The sequence below is a fragment of the Diplotaxodon limnothrissa genome, linkage group LG23, assembly GCF_057381915.1.
Source record: "Diplotaxodon limnothrissa isolate DT_005_m linkage group LG23, D_limnothrissa_male_GT1.1, whole genome shotgun sequence".
In the NCBI taxonomy this organism is placed as follows: Eukaryota; Metazoa; Chordata; class Actinopteri; order Cichliformes; family Cichlidae; genus Diplotaxodon; species Diplotaxodon limnothrissa.
The window spans coordinates 40,903,527-40,926,680 of NC_140617.1; the positions used below are offsets into that span (position 1 = coordinate 40,903,527).

Genomic DNA, 23,154 nt, shown 5'->3' on the forward strand with positions numbered 1-23,154 from the left:
CCCCCCTCCCTTCCCCCTTATTGTTGTGGCCTACTTTGGTCCTACTCATGCGTGCTTAACCCTTTATACAGCCCTGACTACCACCCCACACAAAGTCACGTGCTGCTGATGCTGTTACCACGGCTACAAGGGGAAGACTTATGATGGAAGCCCCCATTTCACCCTTCCCCAAAGCCCACCAGTAGCTCAGTGGGGGCAGAAAAACAGTGGCAGCCAATCCAGTGTTAAGATGGGAGCATAGAGAACCTTGGGGCATTGGGTCTCCTCCATGACCGCTGATGACCGCTTCTGTGGCATCTGGGGGTTCGGGTGGTGGTGGAAGAGGGCGCAGCCTACGGCAGGGACCCCCGCCCAAGTACCAGACATAACACACTGGCCTTGCGTGTCTCTCTGATGCTATCATGCTGATTGGACGCGTCAGTGATGGCTGTTACGGCTGATTGCAACTTGTTTATTCCTAAAAAACCCATGAGCCCCATCCCACTGCCGAAATCACGCTCACGTAATTAACCGGCAAAAGGTGAATTAAAGTCATGAATAAATAAATCGAGCACAAAAAAAAAACAAGAGCGCTTAAGACTGATCAGCGATGAGGAAAAACGCGTACCCGGAATGAAATAACGAGACATTATCAGCAACCGCGTGAACGGCTTTGATCACAAACAGCAGGAGGGCTTTTTTTGGCATCTGCATTTTTTTGTATGTGTGTGTGTGCTGAAGATGAAAAACAATTGATAATGGTAATTCATTTAACAACAACAACACAACAGAGGCATCAGTCTAAGAAGAAACATTCCTCTCGAGTTGTCTCTCCGGATATATAAAAGTGTCAAACCACAGCATGCCAAGAATGCTGTTTCTCCTTTTCTTGGGTCTTCCAGTTGTTCACAGTGTTGTTGTTGTTGTTGTTGTTTTTGTTGTTGTGGGTTTTCAACCCTTCCCCCCACACCCTTGTGTAGCGTGCCCCTTCCGCTACACATCTACACAGGCATGCACGTACACCGCCCTTCCCCAGATGCCTCGGGAGAGATTTTCTTCAATGGAAACCGTGAGCCGAACTCAAGCGTGGGGAGGTTACACGAGAGATCTGCTCGCGACTGTATACGAGGAGTGAGCTGTATGTCAGGCGGAGACAGGCAGGTGAGAGAGAGGAGGGTGAGGCAGGTTTTGATGTGCGGCAGACGCAGAGGTGAGCCCTCAGCTAGAGTTGTATGTCGACGCCAGGCGAGACAGAGGGTTGAAAGAGTGAATGAACACAGGCCCGGCGCGTCGCTGGGTGGAGGAGGAGAGGAAAGGGGTTGCCCTGACACAACGTGTGGAGCTGCCGCTACTACATCAGGCACTCATGTGCAAGAATCGAGTGGTTTCTACCCAGCAACTCGCCCTCTTACCCCCACCCCACCTCCAATCACACTGACACACACTCTCACTCACTCACACTATGACCTCCCGCTCCTTGCCAGAAGACAGCTCTCGCCAAATGGCAGCTCATGGTGCGATGCAAGCACCAGACAGGCACGTGTGTGTGCGCAGGCATGTGTGTGTGTTTTTAAGACATGAGGGGGTGACAGAGGGAGGTAGAAAGGGGCGAGGGGGACTTGTTTTTGGCGTGTTCATACACTGTGAGCTAATGAGCAGTGACGCAAAGAGAAGGTGCATATGCGCACACTCGGCAGAGCATCGGCACGTGACGTCGCGCGAGGGCGACAGCTCCTCGAGTAACAGACACGGCGTGTTTGAATGGGCGGTGGAGTCAAGCTGCGCTCAGATTGAAGATTTCACCAGCAGGACTCCGCAGACTTGCTTTGCACTGTGACCCAGTGAGAAACAAGGCCAGTGTGTTACTGGGTCTCACACATGCAGACACACACCTTCAAGCACGCACACACTGAGGGAAAACAGGCAGCAAGAAACGGGTCGTGTGAGCAAAAACGTACATGCAAAGAGGAGCATTCGCAGGAGATGTGACTCATGCGTACTGCGCAGTTCATTTGCTGTCGTTATGATCGCATTACAGACACATGGAGATTGATGCTGCTTACTCCTACATTATAACTGTACACTTAACACACAGAGCTGAGGTCAGTGGTTGAAGGGATGGGGAGATCTTGGCTGTAAATTACCCTCACATTTCAGCATCCCTACTTCTGTGTGTGTGTTTGTGTGTGCGTACAGGCAGCCAGGCAACTGATCCACGGGTGTTTTGATGTAACGGTGTGTGTGGGAGTCGACACAAGGGGTTGAATGCCTGCTTTTAACGCGTGGGGGGGGAAGATTCATACATTTTTTTTTTGTCAACATCTCAACTGTCAACTGTGACATGAATGTATTGGTGCCAGGTAAATCAATAGGAAGATATATGCATCATTGCACTCAGCTATATATGTAAGCACTTTTTTTTAAAATGTGAGGCTTTGGCAGGAAATGAGAGAAAATGGGGTATAAAGAATCTCTCACAAAATGGGGAATACAAATAGAGATATGGTATACGTCTCCTGGGTTTTCCTCCCTCTGTCTCTATGCTGATTAGGGTCAGCTCTCTGCCATTACCAAGTGTAGACACCGGGAGGGGGGGGTCAGAGCAGCACAGTCGACCCCTCAGCTTTTCATAGGGCCGCCTGATAATAAGAACCGGTGCCTCCGAGGAATGCTGCCGAAGGAATGTTCCACTAACGCGTCTGTGCTCCTAAACGCCGCCTCTACGAATATGAATCTGGTTATCAAACGCAGCCCTGGCAGCTCCCTGAGACAGTGCAGTGCTTGCCTGGATGCGGCGCCGCTTTCCCAGGTTTGAAATCCACCAGATGCCTCCTCCCGTGAGCCTCTTCAACCTGACCTCCCAGCTTTCCAGTGGAGTCAACGATGGGAAAAATGCTTCTAGCTTAGGCTTGTTTTTCCTTGCTGGTAGTGACCGACCAGGCGCATTTGTCTGGGAAAGGAAACTGAAGTTAAATGCGTCTTTAAATGAATTTACCTTCAACGAGTCATTTCAGCAGGAGAGAAGTAGCAAAAAGAAAAAAAACACACAATGTCCAGTTTAAGTGCGCTTTAGTTCTAGAGGAAGAGCTGCGATTTGTCCCACGTATCTTAGCAGCGTTGCCACATGAGGATGTGTGTGTGTCCGGTGAGCATGAAAATAGAAATGCATAAAGATGTACGACTGAACGGAGCCTGCATTGTAAAGATAGAACTATTTAAAGGGTGAGCGAACTCAGGCTCGGAAAATAAACACAGCTTATGAATGAGGCAGCGCGTGTGACATTTGTGTGAAGACCTGTCTATTTGCCGTGTGTGTGTGTGCGTGTGTGTGTGCTGGATTGTCAGCTCTCTCCCGCCTCATTGATGTGCCGGTCCATAAACACTCGGCCGTGACTCAGGCTCCCCAGTGGACCGCGGAGCAGTGGCTGATGGGTAGATGATCTGAGCCACACAGCTGCTGCCGCTCAAGGTGAGCTGCCCAGGGCGCATAAATCTGCATAGCTAATGAGGAGCCGCCGCAAAGGGCCCACTTAGAACCATTACACAACTTTTGTGGTATGCATGAGCGAGGTGTGCGAGAGAAAGTGAAAGACACGCGCACACACAGAGTGCAAATGAGACCCAAAAAAGGGTAAAATTTTAAATATATGCTCTAAAGCAGGGTTCCGTCTTTAAAGGTGGAATTTTTTAAGGGCTCAAGTAAAGGCTGGGTTTTGCAGTGCACTGTCATTGTTTGAGAGCACAGAGGTGGTATGAATTTAAGGGGAGCGTGCACAAAAAAAGAGCTCTAAGCCTGCTTGCGTTGCATGATGCAAAATTAGAAATGCCCAGTTGAGCATTTGCTCGCTCTGTTGGGTTTTTTCCCTCCTCCATCTACAGCCACGAGTCGTGCACGTTCGTGTCCTTTCACCACCGCAGCTACTGTAAAATCCCAGCGGGGCTGTCAGTGACGAATGAGTTTCTGAAACACCTTCTGCAAGTCAGATGAGATACCGCCACGTGATCGATTGCTCCTGCTCGTAACGCGACCATTATGGGTTTTTGTTTTTGTTTTTCACTCCCGACTCTAAATATCCTCTTATCCTTGTGTGTCTGCTTAGGCTCGGAATTCTGCTTCCGCAATTTCACCAGCCCTACCGGCATGATCGAGTCCCCGGGGTTCCCGGATAAATACCCTCACAATCTGGAATGCTCCTACATGATCATTGCCCCGCCCCACATGGACATCACGCTCACCTTCCTGACCTTCGATCTCGAGAACGACCCCCTGCTGGTCGGAGAGGGTGACTGCAAGTACGACTGGCTGGACGTGTGGGACGGTCTGCCACAAGGTGAGCGCACAGACACACACAGACACACACAAACAGATGTCGGAATATCTCAGCGTGAGCGTAGACACACTGGAAAGACACCCTGTCCTCACCTTTTAACGTGCATGGACAGCCACATTTCCACATGCACATTCCTACACTGAAATCTGCATAGCAGCCTTCAATTTCCTGTGCAGGCATCCCTCTCTTTGATGTAAGCTCTTACCGTACAGTCCATCCCATTACATGGGAGGGGGGGGACTGGACACCCCTGAGGACCAATCTGTTCCCATGGTTCTCTTCCCTCTCCATAATAACAACCCGTTCCTAACCCCCCTCGTACTTTCCTCCCTGTCCTCCATCCTTATCACCTAGCACTTCCTTCCTCCCCAGGGTGAGCGAGAGTGACGGCCACGATGAGTATCTGCTTGTATGCAAAGAGCCGAGATCAGAAAGTGGGAATGGGAGGGGTTTGGGGGAGAAAAACATTTGAGGATGTTATCAAGGGGCTTTGATAGTGACCGCCATAGGGTAATGCTAGTTGCTCTGTAGCTGATGAAAGCCACATTAGTAGTGGTGAGTGGTTCATTTCTCACCTCTCGCTTTGCCGAGTTCCTTTTCTTCTCTCTTTTTTTCCTTTTCTTTTTGAAAATATGAAGCGGGGGGGGGGGAACCAAGGATTTGCTCTAATTATTCCATTTTCAGTCGCTAAGAAGGGATCCAAGTGGATTTAAAATTCCAATTATAGCCTTGAATTTAGGAGCTTTGATAGCTGAAAACAATTTATACCATTCAAAGTTGAGAATTAGGAGCAAATTAAAGTGTAACCCAGTTCCAGTGAGCCTGAGTTTCCTTGGGCGTGAAAGAGGGACGGGAGACGAGGCGGAAGGGTGAAGAATTTTTGTGTCTGGAGACCGTTGTAATCCTTAATGTTTGTGAGTGCGTGCGCGCATGTGTGTGTCTATGCATGTGTGAGTGCTTGTCTGCAGCTGATCCCAGTGCAGCTTGCATTAAAGCAAGGGATTCCATTCCCTCTCCTGCTGGGTTCTGGCTGAGACACACACATGGCAGATGGAGGGATGGACAGGAGAGTTAAGGGAGAGAGGAATGAATGGAGGAAGGGGAGATGGAGGAGAGGCATGCTGTGAGTCATTAGACAACACTTACCGAAGCAGCATGACCACTGGAAACCTGTCTTTGCAGTGCTGGATTTCCTTTTTTTTAATCTTATAGGAATTATCACATGTGCGTGCTTTTTCTGATTTTTCTTCCTTCCTTGAATGTAGCATCATACAGAAAAAGCAGTAAATGTTGAGTTTTTCAAAATAACAGCACGAATGTTTCTTTTAAAATCATTTCTTTGCAATATGACTGTATAAACATGAATTTCGTGTGTGTGCAGTGGCTCCTCTGATTGGCCGGTACTGCGGGACAAAGATCCCCCCAGAGATCCAATCGTCCTCCGGCCTGCTGTCCCTCTCCTTCCACACCGACATGGCTGTCGCCAAAGACGGCTTCTCCGCCCGCTACAACATGACACAAAAAGAAGTCTCCGACTGTGAGTGCACCATCACTTTAAGAGCGCACGTGTGCGTGCATTTGTGTGTACAGAGTGTAGGTTTGCTTACCTGCTTTTATTCCCAACTCGATTTTCTCTCTTTCACCGCTTTCGTCTCTGTCATCTCTGCTGACACTCGTCTTTCTCTCTTCATCTTTTTTCTTTTTCCTCCTCTCCTCTTACCCTCTCGATCTCTTCAGCCGTGCCTGCTTTAATGCTATTTCAATCTCGGAGCGCTCCCTCGCCCCTCTCAGCCTATTTTGCGCTCTCCTAAGAGAGCATGATTTCTCAGAAGCGGGCTCATACTATTTTCTTTTAGAATATAAATTAACTCAACCTCAATTTAACTTCACTCACCTGTTGGGCTGCTTTCTGCCTCTCATTGTCTTTTCTCTTTGTGTCTGCCTGAGTTTAACTTCACGCCTCTTGTTTTTTCGAGCTCTGTGCCCCTCATGCCTTTTCTTTCATGTCTGCTAAACCGTTATATTCAGTTATATTCAATGCAAACATAGCTGACGTTGCTCCCTCTTCTCCCGTCAGCATTTCACTGCAGCATGGCGCTGGGCATGGAGTCGGGGAAGATCAGCGACGACCAAATCACGGCCTCGACGTCCTTTTACGACAATCGCTGGCTGCCGCGCCAGGCTCGCCTCAACAACGACGACAACGCTTGGACGCCGGCAGAGGACAGCAACAAGGAATACATACAGGTATCACTCCGCGAGGTTCAAGCAGGCCTACGCTGTCGAGATCAGTCGATGTCAGCGGCAGCTCGCAGCAGCTGACGGATCAGCTGGTACCCTTTCATGCATTCAGTCGGCAAATGTCAACTATTTAAGTCGCTTTAGCCCACCTGCAGTTGTTTCGTACCCCAGAAAGAAGTCGTGCTGCTTCTTTCTTTGCCTTGAATGTACGTGGAAGGGGCAGAGAGGTTCCAGAACAGAGCCGTGCCACCAAATATAAATAACCGCGCATTTGAGCTGTCTCGAGGGCCCGGGTGTTTAAGAAACTTTTAAATGCAGTTGGTTTGCTCTGGTAGAAATCTGAAGGCGAATATTTGATTTAAGGCACAAAGTCTAGAGCGGGTCGACACTGATATCTGAATCAGCGACGCGTTAACTCGCTGGTGACAGTAAATTTGTCTCGGTGATACTTGCGGAAGAAGGCTCGGCGAAGAAGGCTCTCACGTACAGTGGGGGACACACAGAGGTGCTCACACATAAAGGGAATGGAGGAACTGTGAACCGATGATAAGGAAGTGCTTCCACACTCTCAATCTTTCCTGTCTCAAACGCGTGCATAGGCAGAGCGCGGAGGAGAGCGGCAAGAAGGCCGTGATTGATGAAGGTGCTCTTCAGGAATGCATCCGAACACTGCGCCATTGATCTTTGCCTCCAACCATTCCTCCCCTTACACACATCACAATGTACAGACACACACACACACACACACACACTCATAGATACCACCTAGGCTTCTTCAGTAGAAGGCCACAATCTGCTGCTGCTGCTGTGTGAGCAATAGACTTGCAGCTGCTCGGCTATCTGCATCAGCCCGGAGCACATCCATCCTGCAGTCTACGGAGCTTTCTCTGCCGCTATTCTATTTTATTTCAGTTCATGAAAACAAGTTTTATACATTTTCCCCCTTTTTTCCAGGTGGATCTTCATTTCCTCAAGGTTTTGACCGGTATTGCCACACAGGGCGCCATATCCAAGGAAACGCAGAAGTCCTACTACGTCACAACCTTCAAGCTGGAGGTCAGCACCAACGGAGAGGACTGGATGGTGTACCGCCATGGCAAGAACCACAAGGTAGAGCATTAAACGTGTTTATAAGTAAAAACGAAGCCTGAAATGGTCCAACGGGCAAGCTCGCTTTAAAGTGAAGCCGAGCATCCACGCTGAACGCCGCATTTACACCTCCGAGATGTTCTCAAACAACTAAGGTTGTTGTGTTCGCTCGAGAGCCATATCAATGGCATCAGCGGACGCTAAATTCCTGAAGGAGTCTTTCCCCTTCTAAGACTGTTTATGAACCCGAGTCATGACCTCAGTCATGAGTTGGAGAGAAAGGGAACGGGAGGGAGGAAGAGATAGAGAGAGGAGGGGAACCTGACAAACAAGAACAATGGAGTCCTCTGTGTGCCCTTATCTGGAACCGCTATTTATCATCTTTCTCAGCCTAACTCACACACACACACACCTGGGGGTTGTGAAACCCTCTGGAGGCCGGCCAGGTGTGGACTGAGCAAATTTGCGCCTTGAGAGATTCGCAGCATTACTCTCCAAAATCGCTCCCATTTAGTGCTTCGATCGAGCCTCGTTAAATCTGCATTTGATTGCCTGCTCGTTGTTACTTATATACACACAATGGCAGGTTGTTGCCATGCCGTGACCTGCAGACAGCCTGTTTCCAGGGCATTTAAACCTTGTCCCTCACATCTGGTTTAAGGTCACTGTGGATTTCAAACAAAAAAATAGAGAGTGGCAAGAGTGGGCGTGTGTGTAAAGAGGGGTTAATCCACACTACCCGCACAGACTGGGATTCCCCACCCCCCCTCATCCTTCTGTGTGTGCCAGTGATTGGTTTGGGTGGGGCCAGTGGGGGGTATTTGATGTAGAGATTATTAAACAAAATGTGGATTTGACACAAAAGTCAACATCTGTGCAATTTATTAGAACCCCCGGAAAAACACACACACACAATTGAGAGGACCCCCTCCCTTTCTTTAAATAACCTCTGGCTGATCTCCCTGTCTGGAGATCTGTGCGTGTGAGCGCATACGTATATGATGTGTGCCTGTCTGCGGCGTGTAATCTGAGTCCGGTAATCCGTCTGAGCAAAAACTGCTCGGACACTTTGAGACACGGAATCAGACAGATGCTTAGGCATGCATTTTGCATTCGGGAGAGAGATATTAGTGGCGCTACGCTGCTTTGAAAACAGCGTTTTGTTAGCTTTTAGAAAACCGTAAAGGCGGTAGGAGGATTGAAGATCTGTGAAAGATAGAACAAAATCTGAAAAATGTACGTTTTCTAAAGAAAATGGTGAAAACCCGACAAACAAAAGTCTGAGGAAGCAAAGTCAGGGAATAATGCCTGCTGCTTTTTCTAATTGGACACTACTTAATCTACATAAAATGCAGAATTGATTAAGCATACCATCTGCTTCTGATGATAAAGAAATACGACAGCTACAGCATTTACTGCATGCATGATAGGGCTCTAAATTCAAACTCTACAAGGATTTATTGCACACTCTCCCTCCTCTTATGTATAATAAAGAGGCATCTCAGATTGCGTTACATAAAACCTGCTCTTTGTGTATTTGCCGACCACAGAGAGAGCCGTCTAGGAGAGTTTGCAGCCACGGTTTTTACCTCGGACTTCGTGATGGTGAAGCCAAAGAATTCGCTTTACTCTTCGTGACCCTCGTCAGACAGGTTCCCTTCTGTTCTCCAAAGGCTGCAGTTGAATCTTTCCGTAACTGCTAATCCACCACTGGTGTTTTACAAACTCCCGGTTAGCCTGTCCTAAGCCCCCCAAAGAGCCCTTAAGTGGTTGAAGCTCAGTTCTCGTCAGGGGTCCTGTAATGACTGGGATTTGGTTCTTCTAATTGTCATTTAGCAGTGAGCTTGAAGCTCGTGCAGCTTTGGACAGGAGCGTGTAGACGTGTCATTAGTGTGTGTGTGTGTGTGTGTGTGTGTGTGTGTGTGTGTGTGTGTGTGTGTGTGTGCGTGTGCGTAAGGTTGAGGCACGAGTGTGCCTGTGCATCACGTATGAATCACCCGTGAAAGAAAGGGCCAGCTTGGTGGTTCTTACCTCCCCGTGTTTGCTAATGGAAGACAGCTCTCTGACACGATGCGTCGCTTTTTTGATGTGTTAACAAAGGATGAAGGGCTGAATGCTCCTAAGAAGAAAAGGGAAAGTAATGTGGGAAATTAGAGTGATGCAGAAAGGTGTAAAACACACCAGCGCTGCACATTAATCACCTCAATCACACCACCAGGTGTGGGCGTTTCTGTCAATTTTATTAATTTTTTTCCCAAATATTCTGCATGCCATCGCATTTTCAATTCGACACCCATGTGACTTGTTAATTCTAAGTCACATTTCTCACATATGCGCCTCATTACTTGATGAGATGCGAAGACACTCAGGAATTGCATATTTCGCACACTTACACGTAGACGCGAGCTTCGCAACGACTTTTTTCTTCTGTTTTGTTTTGTTTAAATAGACGCGCACGCTCCCGCGCCCAAACTAATTAACATTTAAAACACACGCTGTCACCTGTCTGTGAAGAAAATCCCAGGCGTCCCAGTGCTAAGCAAGCTTTGTGCTGCTGAAAGGCACTGTATGTGCTAAATCAGTCTAACACTGACACACACATAGTAACATGGAGGAGAGGGGGTGAAAAGTCAGCCTTCAGCTTTTCTTCCTGCACCTCCATCACACTGTAGAGTAGAAGAGAATAGAATAGCCTTTTATTACCTTTGTAGCTCTCAGGCTAGCGGTGGACATATCGATCGATCAGGTGGTATCGCTAATACTGGCCCTGTATTCACTTGGTATGCGATCAATGCCCACATTTGTAGTATCCCACAGCACTAGCTCGGGCACAAACACACAGGCTTTGTTTTCCGCTTATTCTACATGCTGATGCGTATTAAAAACAGCGTGTGCGTGCGCCGACACACAGCGAGACACAATCGGTTACATCGGCACCAAGCAGGAGGCTTTGACCAGAGGTGGTGTTAGGGTCACGACGTCAACCTTTGCACGCGCGCACACACTCGCCTCAGCCTCTCTTAGAGCTAGTTGTAGAGAGCGGCCAGCTGGAACCAGTTTCTACTGTCAACATCTTCATAGTGAGAAACAGGGGAAGAGAGCCAGGGGGGATGAAAAGTGTAATGGACGGAGAAAGAGGCTTGGATCAGGAGAACAACATGGGAGTGAAGAAAGAAAAAAAATGGCTGGAAAACAAATAATGGCTTGTGCAGAGAGCTTGCCACATCTCCCCCTGGTGCCATCATGTTGCAGAAAAACACTGACAGAGGAAGGAGATGTGTGCCAAAACAGCGCAGAATGGATGGTAAATGAATCAAGCTATGATGTGTACATCCATCCGCACCTCACTTTCCAGGAACAAGCGCTCTAACAAGATCCAGCAAACCTCTGCCTGCTTTAAGATTGCACATTACATTTCCGTGCTCTGTTTGCTTAGAAATGTCAGGAGGATGTTTACTATAATACAAACACGCCCATCGCGGTGACCTGGTTCTCTGCAAAAGTCATCAATAGTTAAACACCCGTGGTGCCTGGGTTCTGCCGATGTCCGCGAAAAAGAGGCCTGACCGTCACATGTTGCTATGCGAGCGCGTAATGGGGTCTTCGTTATATTTTAATGACTCTCGGCTCACTTGGAGACACAACATGACAGCATCAATTATTCAGCCCACCTCGAAAGCACGCTCACGTGAGGGGAGGGACCCGTATAGACACACACATTAAAAAATAAAACCCCAAAATTCCAGTTGTTAGGCAGATTGGAGGTGGCCCAGACACCAACCACACTGACCGCCCTTCCTGTTGCTACAACTTCCTTTATTTCAAGTTGGCGAAAAAGTAACCAGGTTACCAACGAGTTAGTCAATGAACAACCATCTGCTTCCCATGGCCGTTGACCTTTAACCTTAGAAGTAATGGGTGAGGAGTGGGAGACCACTCAGGTATCCTGACAATAGAGTGGAGGAAGTCGTGAGAACCGAGGACACTAAAGACCAAACCGGCAACTCTTCACTGCCCTTGTCTTTCTGTGCTGTCTTTCTTCTAAGTTTGCTCTCTCTCCACTCACATCCATAATAATTTGCTTTTTAAAAGGAAAATAAAAAGAGCCCCTGGAGATGATTCGTACTGAGAAAATTATTCTTTTTGTGTCAGTAATGTTGGCCACATTCCCAGGTTTTATCCAAAGATGAGTAGGAAAGAAAAGCAGCTGGCAGTGTTGCAGTGCATTGACTGATGGCCTTTTAGCAACGTTGGGCATTTTGAAACATTTCTGGGAAGCTGAAGCCCACAGATATTTTACAGTCATTCCTCAGTCTACCCACTTCTATTGACCGAAACGCACTGCTGTTTTATTTACGTGGCATTTATTAAAGTAAACTTTGTGCCAAAGTTGGAACTTTACACAAAAAATAGTGTTCGTTAGGTTTTTTTGTGGTTTTTTTTTTTGCTTGTTTTTGCATTTCCAGCTTCTTCCCAAATGAGGAAATTCCACTGAATTTTCTCATTTTGGCTTATTATGTGATAAATGCTTGGATGGAGTATTTCCTGTTACAGTCGATCTGCTCGTTGTTCTTTTCCTCCCTGCTCGTCACCACTCCCTTCATATTCCTAAGTTATGTCCTCTGCCCTCCATTCAACCTTTTTCTGTCTGCCGCTCCCTTCTCCCGCACACCCTCGCTTTTTCTGTCATTAACCATCCTTCTGAGGACGCGCTTCCTTTCCCCCGCAGTCATTTTCGTTTTTACTGCCTCACGTGCTGCTCTTTGTCTCACATACCCGGCATCTGGGAGTGGGAATGATGGGGCGGTTGTATTGCAAGGCCTGCCTTCCATCATGGACGCGCACTGGTGTTTACATAACCCCCATAACCACATCCCCTGTTTTGCCTCTTAGGTAAACATAACAGCTGTCTATCCTCGATCCAGCAGCAGATAGAGCAGCGATAGGCCCGCTTATCTGTTCAAACACTCACAGCGCTTTGTATTATCAGTGTGAGCTCCACTTGATTTAATCAGGCCATGCCCAAAATCAAATAAAACCCCCCGAGAAGGATTTTAGAAATGATATCACTCGTATTCCCATCGGTTATGGAATTTCTGGAATATCATTTTTTAGAGTTAGGGGAATTTTGTAAATGGGTCAAACAGAAAGCAGACTTTAATGATTTAAAAAAAATATATAAAAAAAATCAAATTTTTAAGGCTGTGGTAGAGTGCTGAGGTTTGATCTCAATTAAAGTAAAAGAAAACTCGTGTAGGGACCTTTTTTTTAGGCATGATGCCTTTTAATCTTTAATTCAGCCGCTTGTAGCAGTTGTCTTCCCATCTCTCCATTGTGTGCGGCAGCTGTGATGCGGCGTTCCTATCAGCTGGCACGGTCAACCGCAAACAGAGAGTGAGTGACACTTAACAGTCACTCAGTTAAAAGACGCTCACCCTGCTTATCTGGGTGCGTGGGATGTGACCGTGTTTGTGTGGGCTCCTGTGGTTTCCTGCGTCTGGGTGTGCGGTTACAGTGAGTAGCCGCCAGCAAGAGGAAGAAAGGCATACGGGAGGTGTGAGGAGACATCAACAGCGCGGTCTGGACGAGGAGATTTATGTAGAAAATGGAGGTTTTTGAGATGAAGGGATTCAGAGCGATGTGGGCTCGAGAGTGGAGGGAAGAGGATGCGGGGAAGGAAAGAGGAGGAAGTCACAATTGAGTGTTCCCATCCGATTCTCTCGAGCATCACAGGCGATTGCACACTTTTCTGCCCACAACAGGAAGTAACTTGACCACCGCGGTTACATTTGCCCTCTGACCCCTCCACCCTCGCTGCCCCACCCCGCTGCCTTACGGGAGGAAAGGAGCGGTTCAGGGAGAAGTGAATGTTGATGCTGTGGAAGCGTCAGGAAGTGAATTTCACTCGCATCCTGCCCACCTGGATAGACTTCCTGTCTCCGGCGGCTAATCATGTTCTGTCGTGTCAGGTCAACTCTCCCACAGCTTCCTATGACCACCAGTGCAGAGGTGTGTGGAAGTCGATAGATGTCGATAGGGTGTGTGTGTGTGTTTGAGGAAATCTCATCCTTCGATGGGCTTTCCCAGCCTCCCGGTGCTGAACCTTCGACCCTAAAACACATCGACAGCTGGGCTGGTGACACTGGATCCGTGTTTGGGTTGTCTCTGCTTTGTCCAGCCTGCCACTGTGTGTGTGTGTGTGTGTGTGAAGCCAAGCGAAACTGTGCACTGTGGGTGGGTGTTCAAACAAGAGTGTGTGTGTGTCTAACTGAGAAAGAGAAATAAGACAGCACAGCTAAGTTACAGCACATCTCTTCCTGATGGTAACCAACCCTTTTTTGCTTGTCCTCTGTTTGCCTTTGCTGTCCAGATTTTCCACGCTAACACAGATCCGGCCGAAGTGGTTCTCAACCGCGTCCCGCAGCCGGTCTTGGCCCGGTTCGTTCGGATCCGACCACAGACCTGGAAGAACGGCATCGCCCTTCGTTTCGAGCTCTACGGATGCCAGATTACAGGTGCGTTCGTGGGCGTGTGTGCGTGTCATGAAGCAGTCAAGTTGCCAGAATCATCCCGCTTTGCATTCATGGCTTGAACAGAACTTTTCGTGGGTTTAAATCAGTAATCATGCACCAGCTCTATCCTCTCGGTTCAACCAACACAAAGCACTGTTTTAAAATCTAACTTGTTCTAAAAAAAAGAAAAGAAAGAAAAACCCATCAGCTTTAACGACATTTAACTTCCTAAACCTTAAAGGGCCGGATCAAACACACACACGCATTCAGACATAAATGTGTATTTATACTCTCTCCCACAATCCCTCTTGCTGTGGTTTAAACATGGCAACCCTCGGGCTAATTAAAGAAAGCTTCTGCTTCTATTCTTTCTTCCAGAGGCACCACCAGTGTCATTTTCCTCTTTCAGTGCTCTCCCACTTCTTTTTCCCCTCTGCTCGCTTTTCTGTCTCTGACTCCCTCAACGCTGCCACCCCCCACCACCACCACATCCCATTTTTCCTCTCATGGTTTTGGAGACTTTTTTTTTTTTGATGTGCCGTCTTTGCTCCGTGAGCTCCTCTAGATTGAGAAACGAGTACCGATCAATCATTCATGGCTCCCCGTTCACTCTTACATCAGAAACTGTGATTCGCCTCAGCCTCAACAGCTGCTATTGGAATAACTATTAGCTCTTACAGTACAGGTGCTTCAGCACACAGGCGCTTTCTAAATATAGCGCGTGACCTCAAAAAAAAGCAGGCACACCTCTTGGAATATACACAGACCCTTCCCACATGTACGCACAGTCACACGTTTTCCGTCTCCTGCGCTTTTTATTCATTATTTACATCTCCTGCATTTGCGGTGACATAACAGCATGAAACTTTGATCTGTGTTCTCTTAAACCGTCAGCACTACTAACATCTCCCCACATCTCTTCCCCTCCGTCTCTCTCGACGCCCTCCGCGCTCATCCAGCGCCGCTCGTCTCTCACTCCGCCTACCTCCATCCTTCCCCCTCTCCCACTGTTTGTCTCTGCAGGCGACTCATCTCTGCGTTTCTCTCTCCTTTTCCCAGCCTCCCCAAGCCGTCATCTCCCGCTCCAAGTCTCCTTCTCTGCTTTTATTTTCATCCCCGTCACCACTCTTTCTTTCCACTCTCTACTTCTCTGTCTCCCCGCTCCTTGTATCATACCTTATTTTGATCCCCTTAATCCTCATTTCTCTCTCACACATACTCCCTCAGCAAGTTTTATATTATTTTATTTTCACTTCTACTCACCCATCCGTATCGGAATGAGTTTCATTTCCGAGCACTTTGACGTGTACATAAAACTTTCTCTCAGTCGGCGAATGTACATAAAATGTGTGCCGCATAATGAGCAGACGAGCTATTGTACAGAATATAAAGAAACAATGCTCCGAACAGCATTATATGGCGCTCGGGGTATTTTTTTGTTAGATGTGAGATGTGAGAAGCGTGCATGCAAAGCAGACAAGTGTGCCCATTCAGCAGCAGACTTAACATATGCTTTTATCTCACTAATGGCAGCCTAATTGCATATTGAACATGAAGCAGTAGCGCTTTGTTACACATCTTTTTTTTCTCTTCCCTCCATTCTCTTGTCTCTCACCTCATCTTTTCCTGTTTGTTCCAGTCTAAACTCTTAATGCTCAGTGGCCAGCAGTGTGATCCTGCGGCAAAGCCTAACAGCTCCCCGGTGGGAAAATGTGTACCAGCACAGCGTTAGGTGGTCTCTTCTTCCAAGGAAACTAAAGAAGTCTCTAACCCTCTCTGCCTTTCCCCTCCAGATGCTCCGTGTTCAGACCTGCAGGGGCTGATGTCCGGCCTGCTCCCCGATGCCCAGATCTCAACCTCATCCAGCAGGGACGTGGTGTGGAATCCCGGGAGCACCCGTCTCGTGGCCAGCCGCTCCGGCTGGTTCCCTGCTCCTGCGCAGCCACTGGCTGGAGAGGAGTGGCTGCAGGTAGACTTTGCATTTATTGTGCATTACTTTAAAGCAATGATGTTAGCATACACCTTTACCTTCTAGTTAAGTTAAAACGCAGTCACAGAGCACAGCTGCCATAAAAACATAACTATTGTTCTTATGCATGAGTCCCCCCCCTCAAAAAAAAAAAATGGCTGCCCGGAGTTTTTCCTTTCCATTGTTGCCAAGTGCTTTCTCATAGTGTGATTGTTGGGTTTTCTTTCTATAACTGTCTTTATCGCACAATATAAAACACATTGAGGTGTCTGTTGTTGTGATTTGGTACTATATGAATAAAACTGAATTGAATTGAATTAAATTATAAATCTAAACTCCACAGGTGGACCTGGGTTTAGCCAAGACAGTGCGCGGAGTCATCACCCAGGGAGCGAGGGGAGGAGACGCAGGAAGTGGAGCGGCCACAGATAACCGGGCATTTGTCAGGAAGTACAAAGTGGCACACAGCCTGAATGGGAAAGATTGGAATTTCATCATGGACAGCAAGACTAGCTTACCAAAGGTGGGTCAGGGGAGGCGGGCAGATGAAGAGCGATGCTCTTGTGTGTTTTTTTTACCAGTTCAGTAACCACTGCAGTGTTGGTTTTTTTGTGCAGATCTTTGAGGGGAACACACACTATGACACCCCAGAGCTCCGGCATTTCGAGGAGACAGTGGCCCAGTATATCCGACTCTATCCAGAGCGGTGGTCTCCGGCAGGCATTGGGATGAGAGTGGAGATTCTGGGCTGTGACCTTCCAGGTAGGACGCTCGGCCGTGATCTGTTTGACACAGGATCATTTTATATACATATATGATAATTTGCTGCCTACAGTATTCCAGGCTGAATTATTTGCCCTGCGCTGTAATGAACTCTAACCAGAAGTGAATGGACCTTGAGGAAGGTGGCTCACTAGAAAAGCGAGCCTCACATTAGATATGCATGAGAGTCATTAGAGGATGCCAGAGGTGAAAAGAGACACCCCGTGTGAGCTGAGAAAGGGAAACTGATAGCACCCTTGAAAAGTAATTATTTCTGATTTATTTCTGATATTATTACACCGGGCTTTGTGTTAGGTTGTCTTTAAGTATCCACAAGCACCGTGAGCGGCAGGCAGTGGACAGAGCTTGGTTTAAATGAATGCATCCCCAGAGAGAGAGAGTATTTATCAGTTCACTCTCCAGCGTGGTCTGTTATCCAGATGTGAAAGTGCTGTCAGATCATACGCGCTATCATCAGCACTCACGCACATATGGACCTTCACTGTTTACCACTCCCTCTGTGCCTCAAAAGGACGACTGGGCAGTATAGCTCAACATTTACAACAGCGCTTAAACATGAGTACATATGCATGTTTTGACACACGTTTACCCCACGCGCCACAGGAAACGAGCAAAGTGTTCATGCATGTTCTCTAGACACGTACTTTATTACACAAGCATGTCAAGCTACGCTTTCATTAGGACGATTTATGTGCTTTTGTGCGCTCCCACAAGACCTGATGAAGAGCACAGTTGAAGAGCGATTGTCATTATCACCTCTACTGCACGTCCAGCTAACAAAGTAACCACAGAGTCTACAATATAAATGTAAATGTGCACAGGTCTGTTTGCATGTGCCTCGTTGTGCAAAGATGCAGCACCCATATTTTCAATCCATCATTATGTACAGTTTTAAAAAAAAATGAACAGAGGGAAGTTCCATGCAGTTTATGATTGCTGCTTAAAGCTTGCTGCTCTAAACACCTGGTCCCTGGTCATTTTATCCTCCCCTGGAGCTCCTCCAGAGCACAGGAAACAATGTGTTTTACATTAGCTGCTGCCTGATGATTGACATGTGGAAAGCAGAGCACAGAAACCAATGAACACTAAACACCAACTTAAAAAATGGGAACAAAATGAAAAAGTATTTTAGGCTTTACCGCTTGACAGAGTTGACTTTCTGAAGATGGAGTGGAGAGTTCGGGGGAAACGTGACACACAGTACTATTGTTAAGGGTCACACATTGTTCACAGACCACCAGAACTCAGCAGGGATGACGGACTACCGCTGACATCCCGTAAATCATTCGCTTCTCCGTCCCCTCTGATTTTTCAGTCGTTCTCTCCAGTCTTCAGCGATGTTCTCGGTTTACTTTTCACCTTATTGTGATTTAAAGTAAGAGGATGAAATTTATCCCCAAATCAACCCCAGCGCACTAAAGCACAATAAGAGCTCTCTCTCCTTATTCCTCCACATGGTTGCAGTTGTTTCGTTCCCACCCCGAGGCCCAGTGCGTGGGTCTAAAAATGTTTTTGTTCTTTTTTTTTTTTCTTCGTTTCCATGCCTCCTCTCTTTTCGTCTCCTCCCCTCTGTTACTCATCACTCGCACCTCTTTTCCACGCTCGCTGCTGTTGGTCCTGACTCCTTCAGTTTCCTGCTCCCCCCCCCCACTGTTGCCACACAACTGACTTGCACACAGATCCTCTACAGTGACTTTTTTTTTTTTAGTGTACGTACTCCCAGAATGAAAAATTTATGAGCTCAGGGATGAAATTTTAGAGGGGAAAAAAATCCAGGTAGGCTCATTTCAGTCTTGGGAGCACTGAAAAGTAGAGCTCGCACATGCTCACGCACACACACCTCAAGCTGTCTGTCCTCCCTCCATAATTCGAGTAAACACAGTAGAGCTAGCTTTCAAATGATGATCGCTCTGAACCATTTTTCTCAGTTCGGTCCTATATCATTCCGCCTTTGGAGTAAGCGCATTATCCCAGTGTTTTCACAGCATCCCAGCCTCTGGAATTTTGGCTTCTTTGTTGTTTGTGCTCTTGCATTATTCATGTCATAAGGGAACCCGCCTCCCGTTTGGGGGAGAAAAAAGCAATAACCCTTAACTTAAATGATTAAGTTTTTAAGGTGAAGGCTTGATTTAGCATTAGAGTCCCGCAAGTAGCGATTAGGGCAACTCTCCAGGAAATTAATGCAATCTTTGAAGTGATGGTGCGTCTGTGTGTGTGAGGATGATCCCTGATCTGAGCACTTAACCCCACCCGGCAAAATATCAAATAATGGCTACTTGTCTACCCCATTGTGTTCTTTTGGGGTGTATGTATATCTGCGTGCATGCATCCATCACTCTGTGTGTGTTTGAGTGTATGTGTGTGTGTGCGCGCGTGTGTGTGCACTCAGTACTGCCAGGGAAAGATTTACAGAAAAGCTTTCTACATAATTGAAGATTTTTTTCCTCTTCTCTGACATATTGCTGAGTCAGACTCTTTGGAAGTGAGCAATGTCTTTTTTTACAGGGTGGGTTGGCCCTCACGACCGTGTGTGTGTGTGTGTTTGGCGACTGCGTGTGCACTGAAAAGCAAGCCCGCAGAAGAATTTGTCTGTGAGCATGTGCATTCGCATATGTGAGCGTGCATCTCGATTATCTATGTCAGCACTGCCCCACCCCCTTCCAGCCGCCTAGGGCCCCCGGTTCTAAGTGTTGGTATCTCATCCCGTGCATGATGATGACTTGCATCATCACCTGCAGCAGCAGACACATTATGTAAGACAACACTCTGCTGCAGAGGGACTGTTCCTGCATTTCAAGGCTCCCTCTCTGCTGTGCAACAAACCCAGCTCTCGCGACACCGTCCTCGCACGCATCAAGGACAGGACTCGGGGCATGGTAGGCAGGTCACATACGTTAACACACATTACCTCCCCCTCGCCTCGCACAAACATACACACCCTGCAAACAGCGCGCAACACTCCTGTCACACCCTGGAAAGGTCAGCACATTTACACTGTGACAAGGCCTGACCTTTGAAAGCATAGAGTACTCAGGAGCTGGGCAGAATCTTAATGGACTCGACTGCGCGCTCTCTGCTTGTGTGTGTTTAGCTGCGGCGCGCGCTCAGGTAATGTGTAGATGGTTTATTTTAACGCCCGCTCCTGAGACTTAACTAGAGGACCCAAAAGGTCAGAATGGAATAAAAAGGCAAACACACACACACAAAAAGAAAAAGACGGCGAGAAGAGCGAACACAAGAGGAGGAATAAAGAGGAGACGCTGAACAAGACGTGGTGGCCCATTTGAAAGTCGGATGGGTGGAAGAGAGGTAGAAGGGTAGAGTTGCTTTCCATGCTTTTGCTTCCCAGTGGACCGGCAGCGATAAGAGTCTCATTAGGTAGTTAATAGCTGGCATAAAGGACGTGACATTAACGCTGAGTTAATGTCAGAAGCAGTCGCCAGCTGTGGCCAGCCTTTTCATCTCTGCCATTTCTCCAGCTGTGGCGCCGCTGCGCTCGTTTCCGCGGGAAGTTCTTTTAAGCAGATCAATTGCGTATCACAGTGTGTTTGTTACCCTCATTGCTTTTTTCGCAGCCTTTAAATGATAATGGTAGCCTCACAGAAGGAGGAACCTTAACAGCAGGAGGCCTCTAGTACTGCCACTAACAGGCGTTAGACATGCTTAATCCATGTCACGCTTTTTCCTTCTTAGATACTCGTGTGTGTCTGTTCAACCTCCCGTCTCACACACGATCATCAAGCATCCAAGTCTTGGAGTTGTTTAGATGGACTAAATAAGAAAAAGGCAGAGGAAAATGAAATATAATGGGTTTGAGAGTGCACTTAGCCTTTTTTTTTAGGAGTCACCGTCGTCAAATGTCTGAATCTATTTGAAGAAAAGAGACAAACAGAAAGAAAAACAAGTTGGCTGACTAAATGTAAATGTGGGAAAACACCTGCATTTTTATTTTTTTATTATACATCTGGATCTTTGGCTGACCCAAACTCCTGCGTAAATTCCCACAGCTCACCAGGGTCAGCCCATCTGCTCTTAATAACTACGCTTTTATTTTTTCTTCCTACCACTTCACATTCTAGCTGCAGCCTGCTCAACATGTGTGTGTGTGTTTGTGCATTTGACATCTTTTAATGAGCAAACTGCTGGATTATTTATGCCTCTGTGTGTTGTTTGTCTTTCTTTTTGATATATGCGAGATTTAGTTGACGTTAATGGAGGACCGAAAATCATACATTTCACTTTGTGTTTGTTCTCCCTCCTTCCAAGCGCGCTTGAGTTATGGAGTGAAGAAGGCCCTCGAATGCACACAGACAAACACGCACAACAGTTCACACAGACAGCAGAGTGGGTGATGGAGTGTGTGTGTTTGTGTGTGCGCGCTTTTAGACCCTTCTTGACAGCGAGAGAGTGGTCCCAGAGTGCGATCATCCCGTCCGAGGTCGAGGGGAGTTTGTTAGACAGAGCCATCCATCAGCCTTAGCGCCAGCCTGTTTTGTGTGTGTGTATTAACATGTGGACATGTGTGCCTGTTCATTTGTGCGTCTGCATATCCGAGCCAGTATGTATCTACCATACATACTGACGCCTGAGCTCCCAGACACAACATGACAAGGGCTCTCTTGGGTTTTCTGTGCCTTCCTCTGACAGGAGACATGAATTAGTACAGTGAGGCGGTTTCAGTACCACGTACGATTTGTAGGCACGTTCTTTGTGCTGAGTTATGATAAAATAACGATAAGGTCATTAACTCAAGCAGCAGCGTTACTGCATTGTCCTGCATAAAGGTGCATGCTAACGGAGACATTAGCTGTTTTAGCGTAACAAAAATCAACATTCATAAAACAAGAAGTCAAATTTTCCTGCTTCATCTGAGCGACTCTTTTTTGTTTGCTTGGATCAAACAAACTTGTTATTTTGTGTTTCTAATGAGCCAAGTTCACTGTTTCTGTTCTTTGTGCTAATAACTGTCGCTAGCTTACTTTGCTTTCGCCCATTTTTGAAGCCTTTGAGCAATTTTTTCATCACCCTAGCTACGAAACACACTAAATTAAAAAGAAAAAAACCTTACTTACTTTCTTAGTTACTGCGACGACCCAAACTACGTCTTCTTATCCCGCATTCTTGTTGTCTGCTCTTCTGTGCTGTTTTCTAGACTTTTTATAGCAGCTTATATCAAGAACTTGCTCAGCTGCACCGGTAAAAAGCATAATGAACATCCACAAACTAAATAAACATAATATAGGCACAAGTAATGTCAACAAACATGCGCACATTGATTGCAGATTGAACTTTGAATTGTGACATTTGAATAAAGTATTTGTATAAACCACATAGGTGCCGGCACTCTCAGTGGCATGTCAAAGTTTTATCAAGATTTTTCCGTTCGTCTAGGAGGAAATAGGAATCATACATACATATGCTACTATCATTATATATGATGATGTAAGGGGTGGTTCTGATAGCTACCCCATAAAAGATGCTCTTCTTTATTGTGTATTTTACTCTTAAATAAGACCATGATTTGCAAAATGAGCATCATGTTCTAATGAAGAAGATATAAAAGTAGTGAATGAGGGCAAAAACTCCTCTCTGCTGTATTAAATCAAGTGAGAAGAGGGGTCATTTTCCCATAGCCGTCTATATAATCTCACTCCTTCTGACCCCCTGCTGATTGTCAAGAAGACTCCATGACCTGAATGGCTTTCACTTTTTACACCCGGAGACTACCTTTATCTTTTGCATAGTCTATGATCTATGGAGGCACAATGGAGAGTTATTATTAAAGACTTCATTTCCGTCTTGTTGTTTTTTTTGCCTTTGTGAGTTTATCATTTCCTCTTTCCCGTTTGTATTTCCTGGCCCTCCCTAATGTGCAGCTCCCAAAGGACATATCGCCACATAAATAATGTCTTTAACAAACAGCAGTTCATTTTGCTGCCCTCTTTACAGTAATACATTGTCTGAAGTTGGCTTTAAGGGGCCACCTTTGACCCAAGTTTCATTATGTTTGTTCCTGCAGAAACCTCAACCCCAGCAGGCACCACCACACCCACGCTGCCAGCTGACGTCGAAACCACCACGGTCCCTGTCACGACTACAGGTGAGACAGGTGTTTAATATGAAAGAGCCAAAGAAATGCTGGATTAATAGCGTCATTAGGAAGCTGTAATAAGAAAGATGAAAGGCCTGAGAAAGCGCTGCATGACATTATGTAGATCAGCTGCAAATGCTCCTGTATCTGAAATGACTT

At 46.8% G+C, this 23,154-nt stretch overlaps 1 protein-coding gene across 2 annotated transcripts in view; it reads left to right on the top strand.

The window, feature by feature from the left end:
* Window positions 1–23,154, top strand: part of nrp2a (neuropilin 2a) — a 58,977-nt gene that overhangs the window by 22,515 nt on the left and 13,308 nt on the right. For both annotated transcript variants that reach the window (XM_085347135.1, XM_085347136.1), the window contains exons 4-12: window positions 4,080–4,310; window positions 5,692–5,847; window positions 6,388–6,557; window positions 7,506–7,661; window positions 14,011–14,155; window positions 15,946–16,121; window positions 16,465–16,644; window positions 16,739–16,883; window positions 22,924–23,004. In XM_085347135.1, the coding sequence (XP_085203261.1) occupies window positions 4,080–4,310; window positions 5,692–5,847; window positions 6,388–6,557; window positions 7,506–7,661; window positions 14,011–14,155; window positions 15,946–16,121; window positions 16,465–16,644; window positions 16,739–16,883; window positions 22,924–23,004 (1,440 nt within the window). The remainder of the gene's footprint in view (window positions 1–4,079; window positions 4,311–5,691; window positions 5,848–6,387; window positions 6,558–7,505; window positions 7,662–14,010; window positions 14,156–15,945; window positions 16,122–16,464; window positions 16,645–16,738; window positions 16,884–22,923; window positions 23,005–23,154) is intronic.